At 32.9% G+C, this 20,327-nt stretch overlaps 2 protein-coding genes across 2 annotated transcripts; one reads left to right on the top strand and one right to left on the bottom strand.

The window, feature by feature from the left end:
- Positions 1-1,059: 1,059 nt before the first annotated feature.
- On the top strand, positions 1,060-13,493 carry LOC136061842 (uncharacterized; the record flags this gene model as incomplete). The annotated part of the gene is made up of 4 exons (XM_065760194.1): positions 1,060-1,131; positions 12,521-12,667; positions 13,076-13,290; positions 13,379-13,493. Coding segments are annotated over exons 1-4 (549 nt in total), but the record flags the coding sequence as incomplete, so codon positions are not given.
- A 43-nt stretch (positions 13,494-13,536) lies between these two features.
- LOC111997139 (uncharacterized) lies at positions 13,537-16,550 on the bottom strand. Its single transcript, XM_065760195.1, has 5 exons — positions 16,353-16,550; positions 14,123-14,252; positions 13,968-14,035; positions 13,827-13,886; positions 13,537-13,722 (listed from the first exon to the last, which is right to left on the bottom strand). The coding sequence occupies exons 1-5, from the start codon at positions 16,473-16,475 to the stop codon at positions 13,537-13,539; spliced, it is 567 nt and encodes a 188-aa protein (XP_065616267.1). The 5' UTR covers positions 16,476-16,550.
- Positions 16,551-20,327: the final 3,777 nt, after the last annotated feature.

The following is a 20,327-nucleotide window of genomic DNA, read 5'->3' on the forward strand; positions in this document are numbered from 1 at the left end:
TTGATAGTATATCCCAATTACAAATTTTGGTAACAATTATAATTTGTAATAAGGAAGGGTAAAAATGTAAATTAACCAAGTTGTTTCTCTTCTTTTCATTTCTGTCTATATTGGGTAGAATCCAAAAAGAGACAATAAGGCGATAACCGGCATTTTGTTTTGTTAATTTGATAATTACAATAGAAGATAAATAATTTGAATTTTAGAATTTTTTATTAAAAATGTTAATTGAGTTATAAGACTCGTAACATAATCCACATTTTAAATAATAAACGGATAAGAACAAGTATTACACAAAATGCCCAACAAAAAAGGTATATTAATTTCCTTTCTTTCTTTACTTTTCTTTCAACCAAACAAAAAATTTGCTTTCCTTTCCCCTTATTATTTTCCTGCTCTCAACTTTCCTCTCAACTACACGTACCATAGTGTGAACAAAGGCTAGCATGCTTTCTAGAGACTATTTTACTATATATATATATATATATAAAAGAAGATATGTGGTGCCACGTTTATAACATACAACTAAATATACTTTTAAATTTATAATATTTAATATAAAATATTAGAGATATATTTGAAAAGAAATGATTTAAAAAATAAAGTAAAACTCCAAACGCACCAACCATAATCAAAGAAAAAATTGATGATATTTCAAAGACTCAAAAAGGTTCCTGGCTTGGGGACCCATTCCTGTGGAAAATCTCCAACTTCTTTGTGTTCAAATGTATCTTTTGCTGATGTATAATATTGTCCTTCTGCTTGTGCCCATCACTTTCGAAGTAAAAGAAAAATGTATTACGTTGAGCCTTTTTTTCAAAGATTCAAATTATAAAGGCTCTTGGACTAGGACCCATTCCTGCATGTGGTCTATGACTGTCTCTCACTTCTTGTAATATAAGGTACCACTTGCTGATGTCTAATTCTTGTTCTTTAGCGAGGTAATTTGGTCAGGAAAAGCAAAGAAAGATTGAATAAGTCAGAGCTCTGTTCATCAAAGAATGGTCTCCGATTCTATGAGGTAAGAGCTGGCATCTCATGCGCCAGTTACATACGTGCATGAGACGAACCTCTCACAAGCAAGTGAGCAGTGTATGCAAGACATCAAAGAATGGTCTCCGATTCTATGAGGTAAGAGCTGGCATCTCATGCGCCAGTTACATACGTGCATGAGACGAACCTCTCACAAGCAAGTGAGCAGTGTATGCAAGTCTCATACACTACATGAAATGTATTCAGAATGATTACTGTTTAATAATGAGAATGGACTGATGGAGTATATTTTAGTGGTAGCATTGTAATTTGAAACACTTACAATTGACGCAATTCATTAGTATTTTATTGCGTTTAATTTCATACGGCGCTAACCGGTGAGGTGTAATTCTTATCTTATATATTTTATTTCGTAATGACTTTGTAATTCTTACCTACACTGGCATAAGCTAAAGTGTGGTGTTACGGTGTACCTTGGTGCTTCGAGGCTTTGACCAGTGTTATTTCAATGCGTTATGCCTACAATAATAGTTATATCAAGGTTCTGATAATATACACTTGGTATTATTCTTACCATTACATGACATATGATTGATGAGTCAACACACCAGAGACCCCCATTTAATAATAATAAAAAATAAAAAATAAAAAAACTTATATCAGCATTCTCACTCAAATTATAAATTTGTTTACAAATATAATCAAATTCTGACGTAGGACAACCACAAAAACAATAGAATAAGAGATAAAACCCTAGGAGTCAGCACCTAGGGGTTGCTTGGAGTCAGCACCAAGCAAACTGGAGTCGTCACCAGTAAAAGAAAACACACGTTTTTTTAATAATCATCAAAACTGTATTACAATAATCCCAAAAAGTGTTTAAATAGCTAACATAAAGAAACCCTAAAGAAACCCTAATTATTAAATATTTGGGCTTGCTGAAACTCAAGCCCAATGACTAATAGGCCCTAGCCATAAGGCCACAAGTTGGGCCATCTTCTTTCTCCTATATGTGCGTGTAATTGGGGGCTTGTATCTTGTGTCCGTACCAAATTCTCTTACAGGCATAGTGTGAGTTTGGATGGCATCTTTCTCCATGCGTTTGCATTTTTTGTAGGTCCTGTGCAATGTTCACCGGACCCATAAGTATGGAAAAGGCAAAAATAAAAGCAATAAATCTGGGTCCTACGGGTACTATTCATAGTTTAAAAATTATTTTATTACAATATTTTCAGCAATAAGTTTTCAATTTTCAATATTAAGCAGTATTCAAACAGACCCATAATGTAGTACTTTCACGCTATTTGTTTATACTTTTTAGAAACTTTCACACCTCCCTAATTTTTATTTTTATTTATTTATTTATTAATATATGGGATAAACACTTAACATGGCTTACGTTATTATATTGGTGCTAAAACTAAATTGCTATTTTTAGCGTCTCCATATACAAAAAAGTGTGCAACATTGGTGGTAGTATAGGTAAAAATTTTACCTACTCATTAAAATAATATTTCTTTCTTTCTTTTTTCTATTTCTTTTTTTTCATATGCCCATTTCATTGATTCTCTCTTTCTCAAAAATAGAACTCTCAAACTCTCACCTCTCTCTCATCCTCCTCATCAAACTCTCACCTCTACTAATTCATCATCCTCTTCACCGCCGCCATCGAAGCTCACGCAACATCGCCAACCCCGATTCATCATCACCAACTTGATTCATCATCCTCCCCACCCATCTTCGAAGTCCAGCTCTGCTCATCCGTCATCCATGATCCTCACGATTCATCATCCTCCTCACCGCCAACCTAATTCATCATTGCCAACCCACGCATCATCATCGACCCGATCTACCTCACCTAACCCATCTCAAAATATCCTCTACCTCCAACCACCGCTGCCTTCGCGTTGAGTTTGGCTCCAATTGTGACTTCGATCCACCTCTCTCTCTCTCTCTCTCTCTCTCTCTCTCTCTTTACTATCTTATTTTCTCTGTCTTGGGTGTGGTGGGTCTATGTTTGTGTTACTAGATGTGGTGGGTCTATGTTTGGGTGATTTAGGGTTGCTGGGTTTGTGTTTGTGTTTGTGTTGTGGCTGATTTATGGTGGGGTTGCTGGCTTTTTGGTTCTTCTTCCCATAGGAGTTTCACACTAGTGGTGGTGGTGGTACCGTGAGTGCTTAAAGATAGTGAAGAATAGAGAAAAAAATAATAAATAAATGAATTGTTTATTGTAGTAGATATGATATTTTATTGTATTGTTTGTATGTAATTTTATTGTGTTGGAAGCTAAAATAAAACCACCGATATTAGGTGTTTTGTAAAGTGACAAGGTAAAATAGATAAGTAGATTTTGGTGGAGTCAAATAGCTAAAATTATGGTTCCACCAATGTGGATATTCTAAGGCGAAAGCTAAGAAGGTAACAAACTAACCAGGTTTTTTTTTTTTTTTTAAAGATAGTGAAGAATAGAGAAAAAAATAATAAATAAATGAATTGTTTATTGTAGTAGATATGATATTTTATTGTATTGTTTGTATGTAATTTTATTGTGTTGGAAGCTAAAATAAAACCACCGATATTAGGTGTTTTGTAAAGTGACAAGGTAAAATAGATAAGTAGATTTTGGTGGAGTCAAATAGCTAAAATTATGGTTCCACCAATGTGGATATTCTAAGGCGAAAGCTAAGAAGGTAACAAACTAACCAGGTTTTTTTTTTTTTTTTCAAAATGGAACTCAACTTAACGTGTTTTAATTTTTTTTTTTTTTTAAATAAATAAAATCGAATAGATCCGATGGTCAAATATTTTTCATTGTAATTAATATTTGATTATTTTATTAAACCTACTGTCATCTGATTAACGTAACGTCTAGTGTGCTCTACAATTGCTTGACCTGTTATATATCTAAATAAAATCCCCTAGTTTTTCGAAGATATTTTTATGGCCAAAATGCAAAATTCATCTTCTATATTTTACCAGAATTCATTTCAATCTCTTAACTTTATTTTTGTTCATTTCAGTCCTCTAAATTTCAAGTTTATTTAATTAAGACCTCTCCATCAAATTCTGTTAAATGTGGTTAATTGTCCATGTAGGGACACAAACCCAAAATGTATATTGGGCCTTAGGCCTTGTCTAAGGAGGCTCAGTGGTCTGAGGATAGATCAATAGTAAGGAAGACATAAGACTTTGAACTTCACGAACAAGTCCTGACTGAAAAAGCTGGGGAAGGTAGGCCGAGAAGGAGTATCCCTTCAGCTAAACAAAGCACAGGTCAAAATGTGTACCCTACCATCCAGGGTAATATTCCAGGAGGTTTTATTAATAAGGGCACGCAATATGAACATACAAGAGAGATGGGAGCTAAGAAATATCTAAGAGAAAGTTTCTACCACTGCATTGAAGGCTCTGCAGCTAACTCTCTAACCGCATTAATGAGGAAGTGACGTCTGAACAGTGTTTTTCAGCCTTACAGCTACCCCCAAAGACTTCAAGAGGGCGCTAATGGGACAAGGATCAATACAAGCAATCTGTTGTCCACGTGGAGGATAGAGATGAAAGAGAAGATGTAGTATAAACGGGAAGTGAGACCCTAAGAGATGGGGATTGAGAAATAAAGAGAAAAACAATGTAGCAATCAAGAACTGAACTTGTAATCAAACTTTAGAATCAATATACAAGAGCTGATTTCCACAGACTGTGCCGATGACGATTTTCTCTAGATTTAACCAGTTTATATTCATTTTCTTGCCATCTAGATTCACTTTACTCGTTCTCTAACTCATTAAAACCCAGTTTTCCAACCCATTCTCTAGAAATTCATTGTATTGAGCTCTTTGGGCCTAAATTCATACTTCCTTTGGGCTTGAGAGCCAAAATGGGTCCCTACAGTCCAAATTTGTAATTTTTTGTCTTCAAATTTTTTTAATTAAAAAAAATTAAATAATGGTTGAAAAATATTTTTCAGAATTTTTTTTTATAAAAAATTTACCAGAAGTTAATTGAGAGGCATTTATTGAATAAACTTGAAATTTAGAGGATTGAAATGAATTATGGTGAAACTTTGAGGATGAATTTTTCATTTTAACCTAGTTTTGTTATATTATTTAGTTTTTCCAACTCATATTACTCAGATATTTCATTGATATCTTCTATATGTGAGCATATATATTTATTGAGATATATTGTTAATTTTAGTTAATTTAATTGGTAAAGTTTCTTATTGTCGAATAAGAGATTTGTATCATCTATACCAAAACTAATTAGTGTCTTGTCCTTTTGGGAAAGATATTATCATAGAGTGGATGCTATAAGTTAAAATTCTATCATATTTATAAAAAATATTGAGATATTGGCTTTAAGCCCTTCAGCCTAAGAACGGACCCATATGAACTCTCGTACGGTCGTACTAGAACCCACCCTCCTCAAGTAATGAATCTCACTCATGCAATGTGATCAATAATGAATCGAACAAAGCACCGATACATTAATAAGAACCATCTCCAATATCCAACCTCAACCACCACCCATATTGACTTAGCCTAATCTTCATAAGCAAACTTAACTCCCCTACGGATTAGGTTCAATATCAAGGGATCTCACCCACGATGATAACAAACAAATCTCCTCAAAAGTAACTGTCCTTTGTGTACTAACAAACTTTCCTCCCCTCAACATTAATTGCACCTCACTCACCTTCAATCACATCAAATATGATTGAACTTATCCCTCGATTGAATCCTGAGAAACATCGCCTTGAGGCACATCTCATAATGGACCAAAGAAAGGAGCTCTAGCCTCTAGGCATATTTAAAAACTTAGATTTAAGGCATGATTTACATTTAAAAAAAAAATAATTGTCACACCTATATGAAAGGCAAAGCTTGAGTCCAGTGTCTAGTTACCCTAGACTTATTAGGATGGTAACATGTATTCAGGGGCGGAGGCACGTTGGTGGGTGGGGGGGCCATGGCCCCCCCAAAAGTTCAAAATATTTCTATAATATGGCCTGAAAAAATAGTTGGGGTCTTAAAACTTAATAATTGGCCCCTCCAAAATATATTAAGTGGCCCCCCCAAAGTATGGATTTTACATTTAAATAGTTTAAATTCCGCCTAAATGTCACTTGGATTTCTTACTTTTTAACTTTTGTCTAACTTATGTGTGCAACTGTGAAAAAGTGGACTATGCAACACCAAACTTTTTTTTTTTTTTTTTTTCTTCTTAATAGCCCATGCAACAACACACACAGTGTATGCAAGTCTCATACACTACATGAAATGTATTCAGAATGATTACTGTTTAATAATGAGAATGGACTGATGGAGTATATTTTAGTGGTAGCATTGTAATTTGAAACACTTACAATTGACGCAATTCATTAGTATTTTATTGCGTTTAATTTCATACGGCGCTAACCGGTGAGGTGTAATTCTTATCTTATATATTTTATTTCGTAATGACTTTGTAATTCTTACCTACACTGGCATAAACTATAGTGTGGTGTTACGGTGTACCTTGGTGCTTCGAGGCTTTGACCGGTGTTATTTCAATGCGTTATGCCTACAATAATAGTTATATCAAGGTTCTGATAATATACACTTGGTATTATTCTTACCATTACATAACATATGATCGATGAGTCAACACACCAGAGACCCCCATTTAATAATAATAAAAAATAAATAAACTTATATCAGCATTCTCACTCAAATTATAAATTTGTTTACAAATATAATCAAATTCTCTCACAGGCATAGTGTGAGTTTGGATGGCGTCTTTCTCCATACGTTTGCATTTTTTGTGGGTCCCGTGCAATATTCACCGGATCCATAAATATGGAAAAGGCAAAAACAAGAGCAATAAATCTGGGTCCTACGGGCACTATTCATAGTTTAAAAATTATTTTATTGCAATATTTTCAGCAATAAGTTTTCAATTTTCAATATTAAGCAGTATTCAAACAGACCCATAATGTAGTACTTTCACGCTATTTGTTTATACTTTTTAGAAACTTTCACACCTCCCTACTTTTAATTTTTATTTATTTATTTATTAATATATGGGATAAACACTTAACATGGCTTACGTTATTATATTGGTGCTAAAACTAAATTGCTATTTTTAGCGTCACCATATACAAAAAAGTGTGCAACATTGGTGGTAGTATAGGTAAAAATTTTACCTACTCATTAAAATAATATTTCTTTCTTTCTTTTTTTTATTTCTTTTTTTTCATATGCCCATTTCATTGATTCTCTCTTTCTCAAAAATAGAACTCTCAAACTCTCACCTCTCTCTCATCCTCCTCATCAAACTCTCACCTCTACTAATTCATCATCCTCCTCACCGCCGCCATTGAAGCTCACGCAACATCGCCAACCCCGATTCATCATCACCAACTCGATTCATCATCCTCCCCACCCATCTTCAAAGTCCAGCTCTGCTCATCCATCATACATGATCCTCACGATTCATCATCCTCCTCACCGCCAACCCAATTCATCATCGCCAACCCACGCATCATCATCGACCCGATCTACCTCACCTAACCCATCTCAAAATATCCTCTACCTCTAGCCACCGCTGCCTTCGAGTTGAGTTTGGCTCCAATTGTGACTTCCATCCACCTCTCTCTCTCTCTCTCTCTCTCTCTCTCTCTCTCTCTCTCTCTCTCTTTGCTATCTTATTTTCTCTGTCGTGGGTGTGGTGGGTCTGTGTTTGTGTTACTAGATGTGGTAGGTCTATGTTTGGGTGATTTAGGGTTGCTGGGTTTGTGTTTGTGTTGTGGCTGATTTATGGTGGGGTTGTTGGCTTTTTGGTTCTTCTTCCCATAGGAGTTTCACACAAGTGGTGGTGGTGGTACCGTGAGTGCTTGAAGATAGTGAAGAATAGAGAAAAAAATAATAAATAAATGAATTGTTTATTGTAGTAGATATGATATTTTATTGTATTGTTTGTATGTAATTTTATTGTGTTGGAAGCTAAAATAAAACCACCGATATTAGGTGTTTTGTAAAGTGACAAGGTAAAATAGATAAGTAGATTTTGGTGGAGTCAAATAGCTAAAATTATGGTTCCACCAATGTGGATATTCTAAGGCGAAAGCTAAGAAGGTAACAAACTAACCAGGTTTTTTTTTTTTTTTTTTTTCAAAATGGAACTCAATTTAACGTGTTTTAAATTTTTTTTTTTTAATATAAATAAAATCGAATAGATCCGATGGTCAAATATTTTTCATTGTAATTAATATTTGATTATTTTATTAAACCTACTGTCATCTGATTAATATAACGTCTAGTGTGCTCTACAATTGCTTGACCTGTTATATATCTAAATAAAATCCCCTAGTTTTTTGAAGATATTTTTATGGCCAAAATGCAAAATTCATCTTCTATATTTTACCAGAATTCATTTCAATCTTTTAACTTTATTTTTGTTCATTTCAGTCTTTTAAATTTCAAGTTTATTTAATTAAGACCTCTCCATCAAATTCTGTTAAATGTGGTTAATTGTCCATGTAGGGACACAAGCCCAAAATGTATATTGGGCCTTAGGCCTTGTCTAAGGAGGCTCAGTGGTCTGAGGATAGATCAATAGTAAGGAAGACGTAAGACTTTGAACTTCACTAACAAGTCCTGACTGAAAAAGCTGGGGAAGGTAGGCCGAGAAGGAGTATCCCTTCGGCTAAACGAAGCACAGGTCAAAATGTGTACCCTACCATCCAGGGTAATATTCCAGGAGGTTCTATTAATAAGGGCACGCAATATGAACGTACAAGAGAGATGGGAGCTAAGAAATATCTAAGAGAAAGCTGCTACCACTGCATTGAAGGCTCTGCAACTAACTCTCTAACCGCATTAATGAGGAAGTGACGTTTGAACAGTGTTTTTCAGCCTTACAGCTACCCTCAAAGACTTCAAGAGGGCGCTAATGGGACAATGATCAATATAAGCAATCTGTTGTCCACGTGGAGGATAGAGATGAAAGAGAAGATGTAGTATAAATTGGAAGTGAGGCCCTAAGAGATGGGGATCGAGAAATAAAGAGAAAAACAATGTAGCAATCAAGAACTGAACTTGTAATCAAACTTGAGAATCAATATACAAGAGCTTATTTCCACGGACTGTGCCGATGACGATTTTCTCTAGATTTAACCAGTTTATATTCATTTTCTTGCCATCTAGATTCACTTTACTCGTTGTCTGACTCATTAAAACTCAGTTTTCCAACCCATTCTCTAGAAATTCATTGTATTGGGCTCTTTGGGCCTAAATTCATACTTCCTTTGGGCTTGAGAGCCAAAGTGGGTCCCTACAGTCCAAATTTGTAATTTTTTGTCTTCAAATTTTTTTAATTAAAAAAATTAAATAATGGTTGAAAAATATTTTTCAGAATTTTTTTTTTATAAAAAATTTACCAGAAGTTGATTGTGAGGCATTTATTGAATAAACTTGAAATTTAGAGGATTGAAATGAATTATGGTGAAACTTTGAGGATGAATTTTTCATTTTAACCTATTTTTGTTATATTATTTAGTTTTTCCAACTCATATTACTTAGATATTTCATTGATATCTTCTATATGTGAGCATATATATTTATTGAGTTATATTGTTAATTTTAGTTAATTTAATTGGTAAAATTTCTTATTGTCGAATAAGAGATTTGTATTATCTATACCAAAACTGATTAGTGTCTTGTCCTTTTGAGAAAGATATTATCATAAAGTGGATGCTATAAGTTAAAATTCTATCATATTTATAAAAAATATTGAGATATTGGCTTTAAGCCCTTCAGCCTAAGAACGGACCCATATGAACTCTCGTACAGTCGTACTAGAACCCACCCTCCTCAAGTAACGAATCTCACTCATGCAATGTGATCAATAATGAATCGAACAGAGCACCGATACATTAATAAGAACCATCTCCAATATCCAACCTCAACCACCACCCATATTGACTTAGCCTAATCTTCATAAGCAAACTTAACTCCCCTAAGGATTAGGTTCAATATCAAGGGATCTCACCCATGATGATAACAAACAAATCTCCTCAAAAGTAATTGTCCTTTGAGTACTAACAAACTTTCCTCCCCTCAACATTAATTGCACCTCACTCACCTTCAATCACATCAAATATGATTGAACTTATCCCTCGAGAAACATCGCCTTGAGGCACATCTCATAAATGGACCAAAGAAAGTAGCTCTAGCCTCTAGGCATATTTAAAAACTTAGATTTAAGGCGTGATTTACATTTAAAAAAAAAAATTGTCACACCTATATGAAAAGCAAAGCTTGAGCCCAATGTCTAGTTACACTAGACCTATCAGGATGGTAACATGTATTCACTTTTGATCACGTGTTATTATTTCAACGAGTCCAATGTATTGGATACATTAAACCCAAGTCAGGTCCCTACATAGAAACCTAATAGTCCCACTAGCTAGGTATGCAACTCGTCTCCCAAGAATAGAACAATACCCTGGATATTTACATCCCCATATACACCACTTTTTTCTTCTTTTTTGAGAAGAAAAAAATATAATAAAAAATCTTCAAGAATAAACTAATGAAATTAATTACTAAATATATCAGATGTGAATTTATTAGCTCAGATGATGACATTAGGATTCCCCATATACACATTTAGAAGAATTAAAATTTTTAAGTTCATTTCATATTTTTGTATTGAGTCATGAGTGACTTGCATTGATTGGTGTAGAGTACAACTCAATCAAATTCCAGACTAGCAACGACTTTATATAGATATTCCAGCATAAAATATTTTCCATTATTCAACTACATGTGAGGTTAGCATGCTGGAGCAAGATTATTTTACTTGTAATCATCCACTATCTACAGCCTCAGATTCAACTAAAGATCCATAGGATTGAAGGACAGTTGAGGTTTACAAATAATAAAATGGACTCATAAGAGAGGACTCGTAGTTAGGCTTGACACAGCAAAGGCCTCTTGGGCCTAATGCACCGTAAAGGCATTGGACTGTAATAGGCTCAATCAATGTCTTCTTTAGCTAAAGTCATAAATAAACATTCCATCATTTCATTGGACCACTTTCCGTGCCTAGTCATCCTGCAATTGCAGCGTGTCATATCAAAATCGAACAAAATCGAACCGCTCTCCTTTTGTTTTATGCTATGTTTGGATTGAGAAAGAAGGAGGAGTAAAGTAAATTTGGCACAATATTAACTTATTTTTAGTCAATTCTATTCTACTGTCCTTCTCTCCCTCTCCTTCCTCCCTCAATCTAAACAGATCCTTAAGGTGCAAATTTTTTGAATGGTAAAACTTGTTGCACACCATTTTTTCTTTACACAGTTTTACACACACCCCCCCGCCCCCCCGACCTGGGGGCCCTCTCCCCTTATCCAAAAGCAACTAAAATTCACGATTTTCATTGTAAAATAATTTGTGTAATAAATACTACTCTTTGCCAAATTCTTTCCCTTCCACATGTATATTGTAATCAAAGAGATGATCCATTGTAAATCCCAACTCTAGCCATGACAGGTGCGAATAACATTCATATTTATAGCAATGACTGAAGATATTGTTAATTGAATCTAGGAGAAAAAGATTTGCATCAAACTACAAATGTTTCGAGCTTTTGTCTACAACGAGAATGGCTTAAGATGATTTTTTTTTTTTTTTTTTGATGGGAGGCTTAAGATGATTTGATCATGTTCAGAGGAGATCTACTAATGCTCCGATAAGAAAGAGTGAGTAGATCCATGTTGAGGGAAATGAAAAAAAAAAAGTAGAGGAAGATCAAAATTCACAATAGTAAAAGTTTTAAAAAATAACATGTCAATTACAAAAGTAGCAAAGAGTATGACTTTAGATATAATAAAACGGAGAAAAAGAATACATGTGATCAACCCTAACTAATCTATTGAGAATCCATAGTCAATCCCAGAATTTTTGAACTAAGGAAACTACCCAAAAATTTTGTTTGAATGAAACTGCTTTTGAAATCCTGGACCAACATTTACTTTCCCTACTTTTTGACATGCTAGTAATAATGCTATATCACCTAGGTATTACATTATGTTGATAGAAACAACAGATCAAAAAAGGAAATGAAAGATAAAAAAAATTAAGCTGCTGATTGCTCCTCTTCTGACACATTCCTAGCTAGCTGTTGCAAGAAGTTCCCGAGCAGCCTCTGATNTAGTATAGGAAGTCTTCCAAGTTCTGTTAAATGTAGTGTCTTTTCTTCTTCTGCTTTAGTTGTTTAATCTGATAGATTGTTTAGCATATTGAAATCTTTAACTTAAAGTTGAACATTCGTAACTTAGTAGTGCTGTGTTGACTTCCAAGGATTATTTCGGGAATCTATGTTGGTGTTAAGTTGCCAGCATTATTAAGTTCATTATAATGTTATACAACTATACTTCATATAGTTGTGTAACATTATGGCCCATGAGCTAGTGTAGTGGTTATCAAATCCTTTTCTATTTATTTATTTCATGCTATATTGACAAAGCATGTAACTTTCACAGATTGGCAAAAAGATGAAAGATGCTCTCCAGGGTGACTGCACACGTTATGCTCCAGGTATTGAAATCATGAGTGTTCGCGTTACAAAGCCAACCATCCCGGAAAGCATAAGGCGCAATTTTGAACAAATGGAAGAGGAACGCACTAAGGTTCAGTTTCTTTTTCCTGAATATGAGAGAAGATCCTTTTAATTTCTTTTGTTTTCCTCTGTTAGTTAAGCAAAGCAAATAGACATACACCCCAATATAATTCTTGATATGCAGATTCTTTACAAATTAAATGTGCTTTTAATGTATGTTTATTATTTCAAATTATGGCCTGAACATTGAGTTTACCCTACAAACCAGTTGGCCTTGGTCCTATGAGCATTCAACATTACAAGCTATTTTTTTTTTTTTTTTTTTTTTTTTTTTTTTGCTTATATCCAACTTTGTACATGCATGTGTTTGCACCCACACCCAGTCGATGAAAAAATATTGGATAATTTATTAGATAGTAAGCTTTTGAAGTTAATAAAAAGCATCATTCTATGTTTTATGTTGATGTTACTTTGTTAGGCCTTAATTGCTATTGAGAAACAGAGAGTGGTTGAGAAAGAGGCAGAGACAAGTAAGAAAATGGCTATTAGTGAAGCTGAGAAGATTGCAAATGTGAGTAAGATCCTCATGGAACAGAAGTTGATGGAAAAGGATAGTGCCAGAAAGCAGCAAGAAATTGAGAACCAGATATACATGGCTCGGGAAAAGAGTTTGGCAGATGCATATTTCTACCGGTAAAAGCTTGATTCACTTTTCAGTTTAAAAGATATGAATATGGTATTATAGAAATTACTAATGATATTGCTCTCTCTACATTTCTAGTGTACTGAAGGAAGCTGAAGCAAACAAGTTGAAGCTGACACCACAATTTCTTGAGCTTAAATTCGTCGAGGCCATAGCTGATAATACAAAAATTTTCTTTGGGGAAAAGGTCTCTCCCTCTCTCTTGTGTGTGTGTGTACAGGTGTTGTGTGGAAAGCTTAAAGGTAAATTGGAAGCATCCATACTTGATCAAAAACATCAATGTAGACTTGCTGAAGAGAGTGAGAGCTGCAGAACTGATTGATCTCATGATGAATTTTGTCATATATCCATGTATTGTCATACTGCACCCCATAGTTCAGCAGTGTGTCATGCACATAGTCCTTGTGAAGCCGGTTAACAACCTGAAAAGGCATTATAATCAGTGCATATAAGCTGAGCATTTCAAACTTTAGACCACTTGTAAACCATAATGTTGATAAAGATCAACATCTGCTAGTAGCTATACCTCTATCTTCTCAAAGTTGATCATAACACCTCCTTTTGTACCACAAGGAATATCCCTCACCTGCAATTATACTCACAGGATAGATTTGAGCATTAGACTGACAAGATGAAATTCCTCAATTTTCATAGCTTCGAATTTTACCTGATCTGTCTGAAGTGTTACTTGAACAGGCTCATAATGGGTTATAAAAGGCAGCTTCAGATGAAAACCTGAAAATAAAGTACGAGCAGAAATTTCATAAGTTCTAGGAAAGCAACTACTGAATGAAAATCATAAAAAAAGGACCATAGTCGAACCTGGATCTGTAATCGTGGTTTGAAGGGCTCCTCCTCTCCAGTAAGCCCCAACATGGCCTTCTGGGACTTGGTGCAGAATGGACAAACCTGTCAAACCATTCCTAATAGTTGATGGTGTTTGATTCATCATCTGTAAAATTTACATTCATGTCAGAGATTTTCAAACTCAAATAAAATGATATAAACACTAATTCCAGTGGCTGAGATTCAGAACAATTCTAGAATTTTAAACAAACTAGCATTTAATAATCAAATTATATATAGTCACTCCAAAAAGAAACACTAATCCATTGTTTTCTTTTTTCAGGTATTCCTCCCCAGCGGCAACAATTACCAATAAGTAAAGGAATGTTGCAAATCAAAAAAACAGGACAGGCAGCCAAGAACAACATAACTAGTATTAATAGTTTTTAGTTTGGTTACTCTTATGTTCAAAAAACTTATTCAAAGTGGGAACTAAACACATTCCCATATCTTCAAAGTGGTTCTTTAAAAAGCATGCCCTACAAATTAAATTTTTAAATTTTAGAGTTTTCACATGCATACAAATTTGACATTTTCATAAGTTGCATGTTAACTAAAACTGGTTTTGATTCTAGACAAACTGGATTAATAGTGTCATTTTCAGTTCAGCTTGTATCAAACTAAACAAGCTTTGTAATTTGCCAAACATCCCTAAAAACATTCAGGCAACACAATTACAAATAGAGTAATTTAGAGATAACCCTTCAACCCCAAGTGCATACTCAGTGCCACAATTTAAATTCCTTTTATTTTTTATTTTTTTAAATGTTAATAATTAAATGACAATGAGCCTTAGAACCACAGCTTGTAATGCAAGGTGAAATGGACCAAGTAAAAGTGCTGTCTTACTCTTACTATGTTTTATTTTATGCTCCACCATTCGTAATCAACCACATGTCCCTTTTTCTCCTTATAAAGTAATCAACTTTTAAAATGGGGAAAGAAAAAAAAAAATAGATGTATAACATACTGCAGTTAGTGGAGCATAAAGTGGAAGACTAAGAAAGGGATAAAGCATTTTTTTTTTCTTTTTGAAATGGAACACTGTTGAAGCATTTCTACTAGAAGGTATAAGCACTATGATGCACCTCTATAATAATCATGTAATGACAATATTGATGCATGTTGAACCTGACTCGCAACAATGCAAGTCCACACAGAACAAATACTACCATCACCATAAAGGGAAACAAACACTAGAATTAGTCTTGAGTCACATTTTTATACCAAAACAATTTGATGAATTCTAAATCACATATTACGTACAGATCCTGAAATACTATTGAAGAAATTGAACCATGATTTAAACTAACAACAACAATAGCAGCAAGTCTTAATCTCAAATTTTGTGGTAGGTTATGGATTCTCAACATATTAGTTAGCTTTGGCCACATGAATTATTTTCCTCTATCCTATTCTATATGAAGTCATTTTTCTCTGTCCTATTTTATAACCTAATAGATATTCTCCAATCACACAATATTTCACTTCCCTTTAACTATGATTATAACTAAGATGGAAATTAATCTAAGATGCATGGCCACTGACATAATATGGTATACAACAATTCTTGAATATTTATGTTTACTTCTAGATTTCAGACTATAAGACAAAACTTAGATACAGCACCTTAGCTACCGTTCTTAAGTTTCTCTCTTAAAATTCAACCATTTGACTAATTAACTAAAAAATACAACTCCATTAAATGAGAAAAAATTCACATAATTAAATTTTAAGAGAATAACAGCATTAAGTCTTGCGCCTAAGTCTTGACCTTCGACTAAATAACATAGATCAAAATCTTTAAAAACATATCTATAATCAAAAGAATTTTTCTTTTTACCAAATTATGTTTTTTCCTCCTCCTGACTTGTCATAGTTTGACATGTATCTGACTATATGTATGTTCACTCTCAATCTCTCATAACATGTAAATCCCACCTACAACTATACAAGAACCACACACAGTGAGATAGATGATACATATATCCAAAGAAGAGATTTTGAAGTAAATATGTTTCTTAGCTTAGAAGAATATATGATGAAGCATCTATTCAATTATTAAACAACAAGAATAGTACCATGACGAAACAAACACTATTGAAATAAATAAAATCAAAGAGAGATTGCGATGGACTGGTAATGGTGGTGAGGGTGCAGTAAAGAACAAAGCAGTGGCGGTGGAATATTTATAGTTTGATAATACCATGACGAAGATGGCGATAAATGATAAGAAGACTGTGAGAATAGCAAAGAAACCACTGCCACCGCCACCGCGGCGGCCTTGAGGAGGCTGTGGAGTTTCGGCTCTCGGTTGATTTGAATCCATAATGGCGGTTGGTTATTGCAGTGTCAGTCCGTCAAGCAGGTTAGAATTTGGGGTATTTATAGTTTTTTTTTTTTTTTAAGCGTGGAATATGAGCAAGGAATTTACGCAGAAGCAAACTATGATTCTAGCATAATGTTAAAAAAAAAAAAAAAAAAAAAAAAAAAAGGAAGAAGAAGAAAGAAAGAGGGAGAAAGAAGTCAAGAAGAAAGAAAGAAGGATGCTATGACAAGAAGTCTTCCTCCATGAATGACGCAAACACTCAAATGTCCGGAATTTGAGTTTCATTTTTTTAAATAAAATAAAAATTAAAAAATTTAGTTAGTGTCACGTTGCAAAAGAATTTTGAAAACTAGCATCTCGAGTGTCTAAAACTCGAGTTCCAAGATAAAATCAAGTTTTTGAGGCTGATTTGTAAAAAAAAATCCAAGTAAAAATCGAGTTTAAAAATCGAGTTCAAAAAACGCCGCTATAGGGCTTAAAAACGTCACTATAGGGCTTAAAAATGGACTTATAAAAAAATTTAGCAGAAAAACGCCACTATAGGGCTTTAAAACGTCAGTATAGGGCATAAAAACGCCACTATAGGGCTCACTGAATCTAGTATTGAACATTTATGAAAAATTTTGCAGAAAAACGCCGCTATAGGGTTTTAAAACGCACTATAAAACTTAAAAACGCCACTATAGGGGCGATAAAACTAAAAAATTTTGCATGGAACTCGAGTTTTAGAAACTCGAGATTTATGTAAATGGATCTCGATTTTCTAAAACTCGAGATGTCTACTTTCCCTTATAGTTTTCAAGCTATGCCTAACTAACTATATACAAATGATTTTCACCGTTATTCTGCACATTTCCCCCTCAAATGTCCTTGGAAAGTGTTGAGTTTCAATTTTTTTTTTTTTTTTTTTTTTTTTTTTTGGATTTTGCTCACGTGTGGTTAGGGGCGTAAATAATTTTTATTTTTGAAAAAAAATTAAAATTGAAAAGTATTAATAATTTTTTAATTTTTGAGAAAATATTTTAAAAATAATAGTTTAATGTGTGCTTTTAATTAATGTGTGTCTTTAAATAACACATTAACCAGACTCCTATTTACTCAAATGTCCTTGGAAAATGTTGAGTTTCAAATTTTTTTTTTTTTTTTTGAATTTTGCTAACGTGTGGCTAAGGGCACACAATAATTTTTTTTTTTGAAAAAAAAAACTTAGAAATTGAAAAAGTATTGATAACCTTTTCAATTTTTGAGAAAATATTTCTAAAGATAGATAATTTAATTTGTGTCATTAGCTTAATGTGTGTCATTAGGGAACATATTAACCAGACCCTTTTTTTTTATAACACAAACACCAGGTTATTATGTGGAAGAATTTTATGAGAGTGGTTCCGAGATAAGGCGGAAGAATTTTATGAGAGCGGCTCCAAGATGAGGCAAAAGGTTCCATACTAGGAATGGATATTATGAGGTTTTAGGAATCACTTAGGTTCTGTTTAGGATCCATTTATTTTGTTGAAACTGAAAACTTTTTACTGAAAGTACTGTAGGTAGATGTAAAAGTCAGATAAAATAATACAATGAGACTCATGAATAGTACCAAAAAGTTCAATGGGTCATAAATAATAACAAAAATAAATTGAATAATAAAATAAGCTGACTTTTTAATTTGTAGCTAAACGCACCCGTAGTCAACTCCTTGGTGCCTATCTTATATTTTTTAAATAACACTTTTTGGTCTTTATTTATAATTCTTATTTTATTTAGCATTTAATCCTTTGATTACCTTAATTTACATGAGAATTTTTTTAAAAAAATTTCACATGAGAATTTAATTTGAAAAGTAATAATATTTTGTTAAAATATATATGATACATAAATTTATTTTTAATTTTTTTTATATGTACCGTATTTATTTAATCTTAACCCTTAATTTAGGAAATTACCTTATTTAATATTTTTTTTCAATATCTCTTATTTCAAAAAATATTTCTTTTGATTGAAAAGATAAATTCTGTATTAATTAAATAGACAAAAAGTACAAAAGTAAGATAGGCTCCTGATGCAACGCAGTGCTACACAAACTAGCCCGGCGACAAAGGACTGAAAGGAGGACAACAAAGAAACATCATTACACTCACCCCCTAAAAAACTATTGTGCCCGCCGGTTAGCCACCAACTCCGGAAAGTCGTACAAAAGGGGCGTAGCCCCCGTGTTGGAGAAATTACTGGAATCTCTTTACTGATAAAATATTGTTATTTATATAAATATGAAATATTTTGATAATTTTTATTTTTTTATTTTTTGTATTGATTAAAAAACTCACTCATATATTCACATAAATAACATAATTTTATTAGTGTTTTCAAAAAAATAAAAATATAATTTCATTGGTCAAAGTGCAATCCTTCGGCATAAATAATAATTTCTCCCCGTGTAATAGAATCTCAGATTTTGCCACCCCAATCCCAATGAAATGTATTGATTTTTATTGCAAAGAGCCAAATATGAATTTTCTTGATTGAGATGATGAAAAGCATTCAGAAAGATACGGAGAGATTTATGCTGCAAGCTGGCAATTGGCAAATAAATTCCTATATAAATTTCTTTCCAGTTTCCAATTGACTCCATTTCATTTCAATTCAAGCAAATTTTTTTTTTTTTTTTGGCGAGAAAATTTCAATTCAAGCAATCATTGTTAAAGACTTATTAGAGAGCCATTTTAGCCAATTTTCAGCTATACAATCAAGACTTTAAAATAATTGGACAGTTAACCCATACTTCCACTCAAGAGTTTTTTTTTTTTTTTTTTAAATAAAAATTAATGATATATATTTTACTGAAACTTCAAACTTTGCAGCATTATATCTTTCTGTACTTTTTAATGCATTTTTGTTAATTTTAGGTAGAAATATAGCTTACTTCCACTTAGGGGTTTACTTAATTTTAATGACTTTGTTAATGAGTGCAGTGAGGGTACAAATATCAAGAAAATTATATAAAACTGCTACAAATCTATATATATATATGTGTGTGTGTGTGTGTATATATTAATAGGTAAAGTAGAGAGGAAATCTAATTAGATTTTAATTTGGAATTCAATTAAAGTTTAATTTTGCGTCACATATCCCATCTAATTAGAGTTTTTAATTTTTTGTGCCAAGATAATTAATTCAATGTAAAAATTAGAATTCAATTAGAATTTAATTTTGCGTCATGTGTCTTATCTAATGTAAGTTTTTTTAATTTTTATACCAAGTGAGTTAATTAAAAGTAGAAAATGAGAAGTTCAATATAAATAAATCATAAAAAAATCTAATTATATATGTGTGTGTGTGTGTGTGTGTGTGTGTGTAAATAAACCAATGCTTAGAGAAAATTTAATTAAATTCAAAATTGAGTTTTGCTTTTGTTAGCTTTCCATACAAATTAAATTGTTTAGATTTTTGTTGTTATTTTTTATCTGAACTAATGAGAATATTTTTTATATTGTTTCTATTTAGATATTTTATATGTCAGGATCTTGAACGTAACAAATTGTGATTGAGTTGAATGATTTCATGCACCTATCTCCATTCAATTTTAGGAGACACTATTGGACCAGTTTATTCTTTTATCTTGTATTGTATTTAGTAGAATTTTACTAATAGTGATTGTTAATTGATATTGTATATGTAGTATTCAATAGTGATTTTCAAAATTATATACATAATAATAGTGTAATGAGAAATTTGGCATAACTAACATTATGAAAATTATAAGAAAAAACTATTTTAGTACCTCCAATTGTCATGGTCGAACTAATATCCTATATATTTTATAACTCAAGCTAACATCAATAGCACCACTACAATCTT

This window comes from Quercus suber, unplaced genomic scaffold, assembly GCF_002906115.3.
Source record: "Quercus suber isolate HL8 unplaced genomic scaffold, Cork oak 2.0 scaffold_357, whole genome shotgun sequence".
Taxonomy (NCBI): Eukaryota; Viridiplantae; Streptophyta; class Magnoliopsida; order Fagales; family Fagaceae; genus Quercus; species Quercus suber.